General features: G+C 44.7%; 1 protein-coding gene across 4 annotated transcripts in view; it reads right to left on the bottom strand.

Annotated features, from left to right (window-relative positions):
- Positions 1-343: 343 nt before the first annotated feature.
- LOC143737755 (protein phosphatase 3 catalytic subunit alpha) overlaps positions 344-13,810 on the bottom strand; it is a 253,663-nt gene continuing 240,196 nt past the window's right edge. For 2 of the 4 annotated variants that reach the window (XM_077229606.1, XM_077229607.1), the window contains 2 exons: positions 5,502-5,531; positions 344-2,122 (listed from right to left, as the gene is read on the bottom strand). In XM_077229606.1, the coding sequence (XP_077085721.1) occupies positions 1,923-2,122; positions 5,502-5,531 (230 nt within the window). In that variant the 3' untranslated portion in view covers positions 344-1,922. The remainder of the gene's footprint in view (positions 2,123-5,501; positions 5,532-13,810) is intronic. The other 2 variants (XM_077229609.1, XM_077229608.1) reach the window with 1 other exon arrangement.

Raw genomic sequence — 13,810 nt, 5'->3', positions numbered from 1 at the left:
ATCATGTCCTTCGAAGAAAATGCCTTATGGTCATGGGGCTGCCAAGTGCTCATTTCCTATTTGGTTGTTATTCCTTGCCCAATGTTCCTGGCATTATTAATATATATATATATATATATATATATATATATATATATATATATATATATATATATATATATATATATATATATATTTCTTTTTTTTTGCTGGAAACTCATACCAATATCAAAAAGGCAAAAGTCTGCTAAATATTAGTTTAAGTGCATTACAGAAATGCTTTCATGGCAAAAGTATCAGGAATGTCCACAATCATTTGCTATTTATTCCTAGTCAAAAAACTCACACAAGCTGTTGACAAGACTGAATTTCATGCACAATTTTATTCAACAGTAATATAAAATACCTTTTTTTCATAGTTGCGAGTGCATGCGTCATCTGCCAACAGTTTGAAAGTTAAATTTTAAAAGCAAGGCTTCATTTTGTGTAGTGAATTACTTGGGCACTTAAGCATTTGTAAAAAAACAAAAACAAAAAAAACAACACATTGATGGAGTTTATTTTTTTGAGAAGTATTTAGCAATAATAAACTGATATACAAAGCAGTAATTAATCATACTAATAATAAGCAAATTACAATTTTGTCTGTGGCAACTTTATAAAAAAAAAAAAGAAAGAAAATAAATAATCTAAACCTAACAGCTATCATGCATTTTAAGTTTGACATTAGAGAAGCACAAACTTAGTTTACGTGACACCTAAACATGCTAATTCAGACTACTGGTCTTCATGCAAGCATTTGTTTAAAACCATGATTCCTCATCCATATTAATAGTAGATGCTTTGATTACAAAACAAGTTAAAGGCCTGACATCTTTTCCAAGCGTAATAGCTAAGAATGGCGGTACATTTCCAGGACTTCTCCACTAAGGTCACTACAGGTAAAAACAGGCCTTGGCAGCCAATGTAAATCAAATTTTCTTAGTTAAGTCTTATAAAACATGCATAGGCAGATCAATCACCTTTTTTCTCTCAATTTTCTTCTCAATCTTTTTTTTTTTTTTTTTAACAGAACATAGGTGCTTAATATATATATTTTGTTTGATCTCATTGTTTGAAAAGCAGGAAGAAAAAAAAAATCACACATTTTCCAGCAAGCCACAATAAATCTACCCCAAGATTTATCCCAAATGAAAACAAAGACATGTATGCAAATGATAAATGTAAATTCCAGTTTTTAACTCCAAGTAAATCCATATTCAGCAAGCTAGCTTGCAATTACACAAAAAGTAGGATCCAAGCACACACCAAAGAAACCTGAGGTAAGCATAATCTGTACAAAACCATATAACATTCCATTTTTGGCATTATAACAATGTTGCAACATTCTTTTAAGACTGCCTAATTTACTATAGAGCTAGTTTATAAGAGTAGCAAAAAATGTATCAATAAATTATCCTTACTTAGTTTGTACACCCTTTTTGTTAAAAACTTTTTTTACGTTCTGTCCATTTTTAGTGCTGTATTTTTGTAAACGTACAATATTTAGTAAGAAGTTACACACACAAAAAGAGAAACAAACAAAAATCTTATATCCAGTAAGTAAAGACCTTTTCACATAAGATCTCTCAGACACCTGCTGTAATTCTTTATGCCGAAACCCAGATAATTCCCTCTCCCACGACAACTTTTTATAGTTTTTATACCCCACCTCCCAAAAAATTTTAAAATTAAAGGCATATCCAAAGTGTCACTCTGAATTATGTTTGAAATGCTGCTCTCCCCCTCTCTTCCTCTCTCCTTTATCTCTCTTGTCCTTCTTCCTTTTTTCCTTTCCTCCAACTCTACACTCCAAATCCTTCCTTTCCCTCCATCATATATGGCATGGAAAAAGATAGGGAGGGGCTTAATCGCTGTGGCGACCGTGCGGGATTGATGCAGGATCACTGGATATTGTCGCTGCCACTGCTAGCCTTGCCCTCAGTGCCGTTGGTCTCGGACGACAAAGCCTTATTGAGAGAGTTGAGGCTGGCGTCACAGGGCATGGCGTTTCGGCGGGGTGGCATTCGCTCATTGATGCGGTCCAGCCCTTTAGCCTCCGCGAAGCTGCTGATCTTGTGCTGAGGTGAGAAACCTTTGATTGCTGTAGCAGAAAAGGAGGAAGATGGTTCAACAAGTACACACTCCTTAGTTTATTTTGTAATTTAACTGCTTGAAGTACACACAATACTTTTTCAAAGTTGAACTGCAATAATATATAAGCCAATGTCACAAAGTGTCATTTAAGGCAAATTGCAATTTTCTAACAAATTCTTTACAAAAAGTTTGAAATTTTATAACTCTAATTCAACATTGAGTATGCTACATTGTGCATATGAATACTTCACGAATCATATATACACACACAATGTCTACCAATAATGAGAAAAAGCAAAACTTCTTGCAAAGTACTTGAAGCAAGGTGTTATAATATATAAGATATATGAAGAGAAAACAAAATATCCACACTGGTCACCAATTGTAGAACTACTGGGGCAGTGCTGGGTGGTCTCGGTTCTGGAGGGCCTTCGAATGAAGTAGCATTATTTGCATCGGTCAATGAGGCACTGAACGTTTTCAAGATATCCTGCACAAACCTGAGCATTCACTGGCTATCTAGAACAGAGCTTCCCACCACTCTCAAAAACAAAAGTTCAAGGAGAATGTATAAATGAAAAGCAAGAGGATGAAATCATTTGAATAACCAAATAAAACTCTTGATAAAAGACAAAAAAGACACTTGGTGCTAAGCTAATGTCTTATTATGACTATAACCCTGGTTTCCTGAGTAGGGAACGAGATGCTGCATCAGAATGTTGACGCTATTGGGCTGTTTACAACTGTTCATTTAATGTGTTTTCACTGATAGGATAGCGATCTGATTTGTTAAAACAGTTACGTTTACACTTGCCCACTTAAATTTTTTCCTTGCAAAACGGATATATCTTCAATTCTCGTGAATTTAACGGAGTTCACGTCAGGGAATGCAACAGATATGAGCTGCATTTTATTTATCATCAGCTAATTTCAAGATCAAAAACCGCAATAGGAGAGAGAGTGGCATCAGACCTCACTACTTTTAATGAAGATAATTATATTTTGACCATATGCAACTTACTCTGTTTTATTTGCGGCAGTTTGCACATGGGCATGAAGAGATACACAGATTCATCTGCAGCGATGCGTGTTGCAGTGGCGCCGTAATATCTGGCTATAATATGTCATATAGCTTATAACACGCTCTCACACGTTTATTTTCTAACATTTTGGGAGGAGTAAAATTTAAATATGTGGTTTCAACAACCAGATGCATTTAGACTTGCCCAGTTTCATCTGGAATGCGGCCCAGACCACCTCCTGATGTGGTTTGAGAGATCGGCAATTTTCAATTGTCAAGATCAGGGCATTTACACCTGGTCTTTTCACGATCTGATAGCTATCGGATCTGAGAAAACGCATGAAGTGGACAGGTGTAAACAGGCCCTATAGAAATGCTTCCTTATGACCGGTCTCTGAAGCACATGTGAAATCAGACTAATTCTATTGACTGCCGGTAGTCATATGACGTAAAATGACTTAAAGTGGCATGACTATAAAATGGCAACTGCATTGAACATCATCAGCATCTGATTGGCTGATAGAAGACACTCAGGCATTGAGGAATTATGGTAACGAGACACAGTGTCTCGTTCACTACTTGGGGAACAAAAATATACTCAGGGTTATAGTCAAAACAAGATACGTTCTCTTTTGAGGGAACGCAACACAGTTGAATGTTGATGCTATGTGAACATCAATACCCACTATGCCATACTGAAAGGATGCCAAACTTAAAGTGCAAGAACCTAAGAACCCGTAGAACTAATATTGCGGAACTAATATTGAAAATTGAAGGTATTCCACACACTCCATAAGTCTCAGAAATAGCCTGCTCAGAAACAGGAATCTGGTGTGCTAAAGATTGCTTAGATGCCGCAGAGCCCCTACTGCACGATCCAAAACAGACAAACAGTTGTTCTTATTTACGCCACTGGCCTGAGTGGTGGACATAAATACTAAGGGCCCAAAAAGGGCATAAAATATTCAGCCTCTCCTGATCTGCAGATTGAAAAAATGGAGGACAGAAGGCCTGAAGAACCACTGATCGTGGAACTGAGGAAGGTACCATTGGAACATAATCAGGCCTAGGATGTAGAATAGTTTAGACTTCACTCTGAGGAGAAAGCAACAGACAGGGCCTGCAAATCCCCTACTCTCTTTAGCGAAGTAATGGCTTGGAGAAAACAAACATAAGATGTTTGTTTTGAGGATTCTTCTGATCCGTGAGGCTAAACTGTGCTAAGCACACACAGTGATTCCTGAAGACAAAGAAGCTGATAAGGGTTCAATGCAGGCACCATTTGGAGTCATGCAACGAGCCATTTCACGTCATATGACTACCGGCAGCCAATAGAATTAGCTTGATTTCACATGCTTCAGAAACCAGTCACGCAGAAGTGTTTCCTTAACGTCAACATTCTGATGCAGTATTGAGTTCTCTCGAAAGGGAACCACATTACACCTGTTGAAAACATGCAGCAAACTACAGGGAAATAAAAATATCAAGTTTTTTTTTAGTTTTTTTGTGAATTGTTTAACTTTCCAGTTATTTAGCACAGGGTCTCCTATGTACAATGAACACGATTTGTGTAGATGTCAGACGTAGGTTATTAGCAGTAAAGAAACACAAACACGACACAGTCACAGAGTAACCACAAATAGAACAAAAATATGGATGAGAGTATCAACACAGTTGGCACCTCTTCCTCCAGGAGAAATGTCCAAGAACAACCACAGAACACTTAGGATGTAAATAGCAGTTACAAACCTGCTATTTAACAAGCAGCTGACATTGTTCTTGCTGAGGATTTTATTCTTTTTAACTGAGACAGACCCAACAATGTGTGAGTGTTTTGAGTCTAGAGCTAATGTCTAGCCAGTTAAATGGAACATTTTTGCAAGAACAAAGGACAACTACATCAGCTCATTGTTTTACAGGGGTCCAGACAGTTTTATGGTTATAAAAATGCAATTTTACATTAATTAGACTTGTGAATAGGCGAAAGTCGTGTTTGTGCCACATTTAAGCACTGTTTTTTCAGAAAATATATGCTTATTGTAAATACACCAATATTGTCAATATTTCGAAACATAACTATTGTGATTTCAATCTGATGCATTATGTTACCGTATTTGACTGATCACAGCCTTTTCAACAAAACCTGTGTCGTCCAGAACGGTTTGATCCCCTTTAAAACAATCATAGCTTTTTTGTTTCGTCTTTTCTTTTCCTACTTCTGCTCAGCGCACTAACAGTACAATGTAATCTGGCCAAACACCCAACACACTACACAAGCTACATTGACATGGATGAACCCGGTGGAACCCTTTATCTGTTGCACAGATGCAACAGAAAGAGGGGAAGGGGCTGTAGACCTATTTACCTTCATCTGCCTCTATAGCCTCAACAGTAGCTGAAGAGAAGAAGAAGGGGGATTGCAAAACGAGTGAGAACAGGTTACATTCGTCCAGTCAGATGAACAGCAAAAGAGCCCAAATAGACACAACATCATTATAATTACACTAGGCCCACTACAAGGCCAGGATGGAGGGAAATAATAGGGGAGAGAGAGAGAGAGAGAGAGAGAGAGAGAGAGAGAGAGAGAGAGAGAGAGAGAGAGAGAGAGAGAGAGAGAGAGAGAGAGAGAGAGAGAGAGAGAGAGAGCAGGACAAATGATGGGTAGTTAGTTGCAGATGAGGCAATGTGACAGAGATTTGACTCTCACTATGAGAGATGAGTTTGGGAGACATGACATAAATTGGAAATTAATGACAAAGCCAAAGTACATCAGACTTGATGGTCAGTCTAAGCAAACAAAGGGATATGAAGGAGATCAATGATTGTGTCTTCCATTGCTTTGATTTAAAATCTGTATAATATACCAGTAGAGCTACATTTCATTATTTATTGTGAATGGCAACACCAACGCAAGGGGAAGAAGTGACCCAAAAGCTGGGTTCAAGGGTTTTTAACAGCCACTTGTAAGACTTTGATTTTGTGTTTTTTGGTAAAAATTCTTTGAAGTTCTGTCAGCTTACAGATCAAGAAAATCCACCATCCTTGCATTGTGTATGATTATTTTCAACTTACCTCAATCTACACTCACATTAGCACAATCATCACAAGTAATCATATAAAACTACAAGTATACACTTTAAAAAGTTCAGAACAGCACACACACAACACACATTAAAGCTAAACGCTAAAGACATCAGCTGTGATGGGGGCACAACATTTAAGTAAAAGCACAATGATGTCCATTTACAAGGGTGGGCCATCTGTTGTGATTCTACCAATGCTGTAGCAGAACATCGCTGACATCACTCGGTCTCTGGCATGTTCCCAAAACAGATAGCCACATGCAAACATGGCCACTCATATCAAATTTGGGTTACATGTTGTATTGTTTAAGTAAAACTAGTTTTTAAAACTAAAGCTAAACCTAAAAGAAAACACAAGCAATGAAATTACTGCATAGGATCAAATGTTTCCAAATGAAGTAATATACAGGACATGCCAGTACGACAAGAGCAAGTTTGATTTCTGCCTTGATTTGTGAAAGACAAGACCAATTAAATTTAATTGACATCTTGTCAGTTTTGTGTATTCTGTGTAAAGGGGCATGATGTTACAGATATAAGATAAGACTTAATGAAGTATCACTAGACAATGTGCTAAAATTACACATTTATTCAAGCCTCTTTATGTAATGATGACAAAACAGCATTACACATTTTAATTGTTATTTTAGGTACATTCTTCCCTTTCTGATTCACTATGTCCAGCATCACAACACTGTCATTTATTTAAATGATTACAAGGAGACTCCATGAAATCAAAAGCAGCTTTGTGTTTTTAGTTCCTATCTGTTAGCATGATTGTATTGCATTCCAAAAAGTGGAAAATGGTGTTTAAATAAAACAATTTAATTTAACAATTCAAATTTGGTCTTTCACTTTCTCTGGAAATTGGAACAAAACATTAATAACCAATCCTGCACTCTGTGTATCTAAATTTGTGATTTGTGAATCTAAATCTTAATTTTTTGTCTAGAGTGAGAATGTCCTCTTCCTCTAATACCACCTCCAACGACTATCAATAGCTATCAGCAAATCAAGTTTTTTTTTTTATTAAGAAAAAAGGAGTAAGCATTTCTATTTGAACTGTCACAAATTCCAATTTCAACAGAAATTACAGTTCCATTCAAAGTTTTGGTGTTAAGACTGCAGTTATTTGATTAAAAATACAGTAAAAAAAGTAGGCTAATATAAAATGGCGGCGGAGTGAGCATGAGTGTTTGATGCAGCCAGGCCCACAAGATGACTAGATTTGCCTTCAAATAACTTGTAAATCATTTCATTATCTCGCTACGAATGTAATTTTTCTTTGTGAACTGACGCTTTATATAAACAACGTCCTCACCTCTGATCTACAGTGCTTGTCCATCATGGAGCAAGCAGTTACCAACAAGTTTGTCGTGCACACTATACAATAACTTAAAGTAGAAATGTTTTCACACTTCGACGCAAAAATGGACAATATTCAGTCAAGCTTAACATCGATCCATGTATCTCTAACAACTTTAAGCGAACATGTAGCGGAGCTTGAACACAGGGTCAGCTCCAATGAGGACAACTTATCCGACATACAAAAATGCCTGAAGTCACTCGAGGGTAAAAATTCCTACCTGCGGGATAAACTGGATGATGTCGTAAACCGAAGCAGGGCCTTTAATCTTCGCTTCATTCATGTTCCTGAAAAAGCAGAGGGTAAAAACATCCACGGATTCATCGCCGGCCTAATCCAGCAGCTTATGGGTGAGGAGAACTTCCCAGTACCTCCAGCTATAGAGCAGTTCCACCGCTCCCCTATGCAACAGTCACAGAACCAGAAGAATTTTGCTCCGAGGCCTATCCTGGTGAAACTCCTCAGTCTTCAGGATAAGTTTAAAATCCTACGACTTGCCCGTGAAAAACATGAACTTAAGTACAACAACAAACGTGTCCATATATATCCCCCGATTTCAGTACCAGTCTTCTCCAAAAGCGTTGGGAGTTTGATGTTATTAAAAAGAAACTCTAGGAACTTGACATGAATTATTCCCTGCACTATCCTGCCACGCTCAAGATTATCTCCGATGGTAAATCGGTGCTGTGCAAGACCCCAGGGGAAGCAATAGGTTACTATCGTAACCCCGGTTCTCTGAAACATCGAGTGGAGAGATCCACCTATGGGAAGGGCATCCGTACCTGACCTCTGCAGAAGCATCCAATTGCACCAAGTCTGGCTAGACAGACAGAAGCGCGCAGCCAATGCCAGGTGAGGCCACACCCCCTCACCTAAGGGCATATAACATCTGGGCGCGCTGCTATTCCTCAGTAAGTATATTCGCTTCTCGTGCAGCAAGCGGGGCAAGGCTGGTGGATCTCTCCACTCGATGTTTCAGAGAACCGGGGTTACGATAGTAACCTATTGTTCTCTTTCATCATCTCGTGTTCGAGATCCACCTATGGGAGAGACATGGACAGCTCCCCGATTGCCCAATACACTCACAGTGAGGTTCTGAAAGCCAGAGAAAGACGGTCACCCCGGGGAGGCGGTGCCTGACACGTCCATTAATCATGAACCTGCAAAGGTGACGCCACACCGACTGCTGTGGACACGCAGGACATGAAGCATGCATGAGACACATACATGAAAGTACCCCCAACCCACCAAGGCACATAAACTAAACCCATAACGGGAAGTAAATGTTTGGTGGCAAGAATGAACATGACCAGCCGGGCCATTCACTCTTATTGGTTTCAACAGGGTACAGGGAAGAGCTAAGAAGACCCAACCCCTAAAACCGAATGTGCTACCGAGGTTCTGGTGACATCCAGCCGGTAGTAACGCACAAAGGTATGAGGAGAAGCCCAACTGGCAGCGGAGCAGATGTCCTGCAGTGACACTCCCCTAAACAAAGCCCAAGAGGCGGCTAAGCCCCTTGTGGAATGAGCTCTGATGCCCCTTGGGGGCTGCACTCCCTTTGCTTCATAAGCCATAGTTATAGCGCCCACAACCCAATGTGAGAGGCGTTGCTTCGATATGGGACTCCCTCTGTGCGGAGGGGCCCATGAAACAAAGAGCTGGTCGCTCTTCCGGAAAGCGCTGGTCCTGGTCATATAAGCCTGTAAAGCACGGACTGGACACAGAGCATTCAGCCTCTGATCCTCCAGAGAGGTAAAAGGTGGAGGGTGAAAAGCGGACAGCTCCAACACCTCCGAAGTGAACGCAGGGAAGCACTTCGGCATGAAGGCCGGGTTAGGCTTAAGGGAAACCTTATCTCCACTGAGGGAGAACTTAGTGCACGAGGGGTGAACCGAGAGTGCATGTAGCTCACTGACACGTTTGGCAGATGCCAAGGCCAAGAGCAAAGCTGTCTTGAAGGACAGCAGCTTAAGGGAAATACTCCCCAGGGGCTCAAAAGGATGTTGAGACAGTGCTTCCAGCACCATGGAGAGGTCCCATTCCGGAACAGTTCTCCTGATGACTGGCAACGAGCGGCGTGCACCCTTCATGAATCTGCGGATTAGAGGGTGCTGCCCGACAGTAGAGCCCTCAAAACCCACATGACAGGCTGAAATCGCAGCCAAATAGACCTTAATGGTGGAAAAAGACCTCCCTTTTTCCATGAGGTCCTGAAGGAAACACAAAATATCAGGAACTGAGCACTGATAAGATGTGAGACCGCGCCCATCGCACCACCCTTCGAACACGTGCCACTTACAGCCATATAAGGACCGTGTAGAGACGGCCCTGGCATTCTGAATAGTGGCGACCACACGCGGCGAAAGCCCAAGTGCGTTCAGGTTCGTCCTCTCACGGGCCAGGCCCAGAGAGCCACCCTGTCCGGGTGGGGGTGGTAAATCTCCCCGTTGGCTTGGGACAATAGATCCGTGCGAACGGGAAGGCGCCACGGCTCGGCGTATAACAGAGGAATTATCTCCGCCAGCCATGGTGCCTTGGGCCACCTGGGTGCTATCAGAATGAGAGACAGGCCCTGCTCTCTCACCCTGGCCAATGAGGGAATTATCAGGCACAGGGGAGGAAAAGCATACAGGAGCACTCTGGGCCATGGGTGGGCCAGTGCGTCTACCCCGAGGGGCGCGTCCATGTCCCTTAGAGAGAAGAACATAGGACAATGGTAGTTTTCGCGCGAGGCGAATAGATCTACGCTCGCCCGTCCGAATCTCATCCATAGCATTTCCACTATCTGAGGGTGAAGACGCCAATCTCCGTAGATTGGGTTTCCCCTTGATAGCAGATCCGCACCTCTGTTCAGAATGCCCGGAACGTGAGTTGCGCGTAACGACAGGAAAACCCGTCTGCTCCACACCAAAAGCTTGTAAGCTAGAGCGTGGAGTTTCGACGAGCGCATGCCGCCCTGACGGTTGATATAAGCCACAGCCGTGGTATTGTCGCACCGTACTAGAACGTGATGTCCCTGCAGGCGAGGCAGAAAATGATTCAGAGCTTTCCAAATGGTTAAAAGCTCTAAATAGTTTATGTGCGCTGAACGTAGTCTGTTTGGCCACAGACCGTTCACCGTTCTGCCCTCCTGGGTGGCACCCCAGCCTGTCAAGGACGCATCTGTCGTCACAACTTTCCGCATCGTAACCGCCCCCAGAGGGGTTCCCCGTGCGTAAAAGTTCTCGCTCTCCCAGTGGCGCAAGGTCGCCGAGCAGGCGCGTGTCACTGTTACCGAGCGGCAAAGGTCGCGAATCGGGCTGAAATGTAGTGACAAGACCCATTTCATGAACGCCCTCATCCTCAGAAGTCCCAATGGCACAACTTGGGTGGATGAAGCCATGAGACCCTGTAGCCTGAGACATGTGCGATATTGCACTTTCGCCCCTTCTCTGAACTGCGTCAGACAGTTCATCAGAGAGCGAACGCGCTCTTGAGAGAGGCGCGCTCGCATGGAGACCGAATTCAACTCCAAGCCCAAGAAAATGACATTCTGACTGGGCGTGAAATTGCTCTTGCTCACATTCACTTGAAACCCGAGCGATGTGATGTGCGCGAGCACACGGTCGGTGTCCTGCAACACCTTCTCCTTTGATTCGGCTATGATGAGCCAATCGTCTATATAAGTCAGGATTCTCAGACCTGATATTCTCAGAGGTGCTAAGCCCGCCTCCGCGCACAGACAGAAAGACCGGGGACTCAAACTGAGTCCAAACGGAAGAACTGTGAATTCGTAACATATGCCCTGGTAGGCGAAACGAAGAAACTTCCTGTGCGGAGGATAGATGCTTATGTGAAAGAAAGCATCTTTCAGATCGACTGATGTGAACCAGTCGTTCTGTTTTATGGCACGGGCGAGTGCGCCTTGTGTCAGCATTCTGAAATTGTATTTCCTCAAATGTTTGTTCAACACTCGAAGGTCCAAGATAGGGCGGAGAGAGCCGCCTTTTTTCGGGACCAGAAAATAACGGGAATAAAAACCCTGGTTCATCAGATTGGGAGGTACCACCTGAATCGCTCCCTTGTTTAAGAGAGATGAAATTTCCTCTTTCAGAATGTGAGAGGCGTTCTCTTCCGTGTGAGAAAAGAGAATGCCGTTGAAATGCGGGGGTTTTACTGCGAATTGCAATCTGTAACCCTGCATTACTGTACGCATCACCCACTCGGGAGCTGAAACGGTTCGCCAAGCCGCTTCGTGACTCGCGAGAGCTCCCGCTCGGGCCAGAGCGGAGCTGTGTGAGACCGACAGGTTTATTTGTGATGCAATGGCGCCATCTAGTGGGTACACTAGAGGCGACATGCAGGGGTTCGGAGGGATTTCCTCTCTCTGCAGTGAGATGAATTCTCTCTGCGGAGAGAGGTTTTCCCGCCGAAACGAATTCATTTGATTCGTATTTTTTTGTGTTTTGTGTGTTATGTGTTGGGCAAACACTGGGGCCGAAGCCTTTATTGAGAGAGTGAGGGGAACAGAGTGTGGGCAGTGTGGTGTCACTGAGCTTAAACTTTCCCTTACAAAGGGCCCCCTGAACGTGGGGGGAAAACACACATCTCTCGAACACACGAGCTGGGCAGTCTCGTTTACACACGGAGAGCTGACCCATCCGCGGGACCCCCTGGGTTTTTTGGACGGGGGTCCTAGAAGAGGAGGGGAGTCCGAAGGGCTTGCGGCCCGTGAACATGGACTCGAAGCCCCCATCGGCTGAACATCAGGCAGGCCGCTTGCGTTTCGAGTCGGTGGGGTTGGAATTCGCAGGTCTCCCGGCCGCGGCCGCGGCGGGAGCGGGCTTACCCCAGTGCTTGTGTGTAGGTGCTGGGTTATGTTGCCGAGGGGGTGGTTTGTTGCGGGGCTTTTCTCTGCCCTGATGAAACTGTCGTCCCGTGGCCGGTGGGTTAGGCAAACGCACAGGGGGCGCCTGGCGTGGGACTGACTTCCTAGGAAGGCAAAGTTTGAAGGCCTCATCCTCCTTTTTCTTATCGTCACACCGTTGTTGCATCAGTGCGACGGCGGGGCCGAAGAGAGCCCGGCCGGGCTCCACCGGCGCGCCCGCGATGCGCCGTTTCTCACTGTCAGGGAGTCCCGACAGGTTCAGCCAGAGCGCGCGCTCTCCGACCACGGAAAGCGCCATGGAGCGCCCGCAAGCTTGGACGGCCTGCCGAGCGTTACGGAGGACGAGGTCGTTCACCGTTAGGATCTCCTTCCACAGGGTTTCAGAAGGATTTCCCTTTTCCAATTGTTGCCCTAACTCTTCAAGGATCTCCGCCTGGTAGGCGGAGAGGAGCGAAGAAACGTTAAGGGCCCTGACAGCCACGGCCGAGGACTTATAAGCTGCCTGGTGAACGGAGGCAGCAAAACGGTCCATCTTGTTGGGCAAGACCGGCTTGGGGGGAGCGAGCAGCCCGCCCTGAGCGGGGTTAAGGTGCCTGGCGATGGAAGGTTCGACGGTGGGAGGTTCGCCCATACCGTGCGCCGCCATGTCCTTAACCTCGAGTCCCGTGAGACCGTGTTTGAAGTCGAGCGGGTCGCTCCAATAATTTCTCATGTGCTTCGCGCACGCCGGGAGGATGGGGAAGAGTTGTTTCCTCGGGCCGGGAGGGGGTCCCAGCACTTTCCCATCATAAATATCCCTCTCCTGGTCGGTGGCGCTCTGCGGTGCCGGCCATTCGATGTTGAGACGAGCGGCCGCTCGCTCACACACTTCCAGGAGGATGGCTTGAGGCAGAACCGCGTGGGCCGTAGCCTGGGGAACACCAGAGGGCGGGATGGCCTCCTCGTCCTCTGAAACCCCAAGAATGGCCGCATCCTCCTCTTCGCCAGAACCGGGCAGGTCGTGGACGAGAGTGAGGTTGTCCCCGAAGATGTCCTCCTCGGGGAAGGCGGGATTGGGCTGGTCAGCCCAGACGAGAGACGTTGCGCCCCGGGAGGCCCCCGGTAGCGCGTCGTCATCACCGTGTCCCCCGTCCGAGTCAGAAGGGCTGAGCCCGGTGCACTGTGTCACTGCCACCTTAAGACGGCGTTTTAGCAGCTTCCTAGGCAGCAAGAGGCAGAAACTGCAATTCTCCGGGTTTTCAAGGGCTTCCCGAGCGTGCTTAAGACCCAAACAGACCACGCAAAGCTGATGAAGATCCTTAGCTGCGATGAGGGCACCACACGCGGCCGGGCAGGCCCGTGACATGCTATCCCCT

Source organism: Siphateles boraxobius, unplaced genomic scaffold (assembly GCF_051911475.1).
Source record: "Siphateles boraxobius isolate OS27281-9 unplaced genomic scaffold, OSU_SipBor_1 130, whole genome shotgun sequence".
Lineage (NCBI taxonomy): Eukaryota > Metazoa > Chordata > Actinopteri > Cypriniformes > Leuciscidae > Siphateles > Siphateles boraxobius.
Note: the sequence above shows the minus strand (reverse complement) of the source record. Positions and strands in the feature narration are given on the sequence as shown.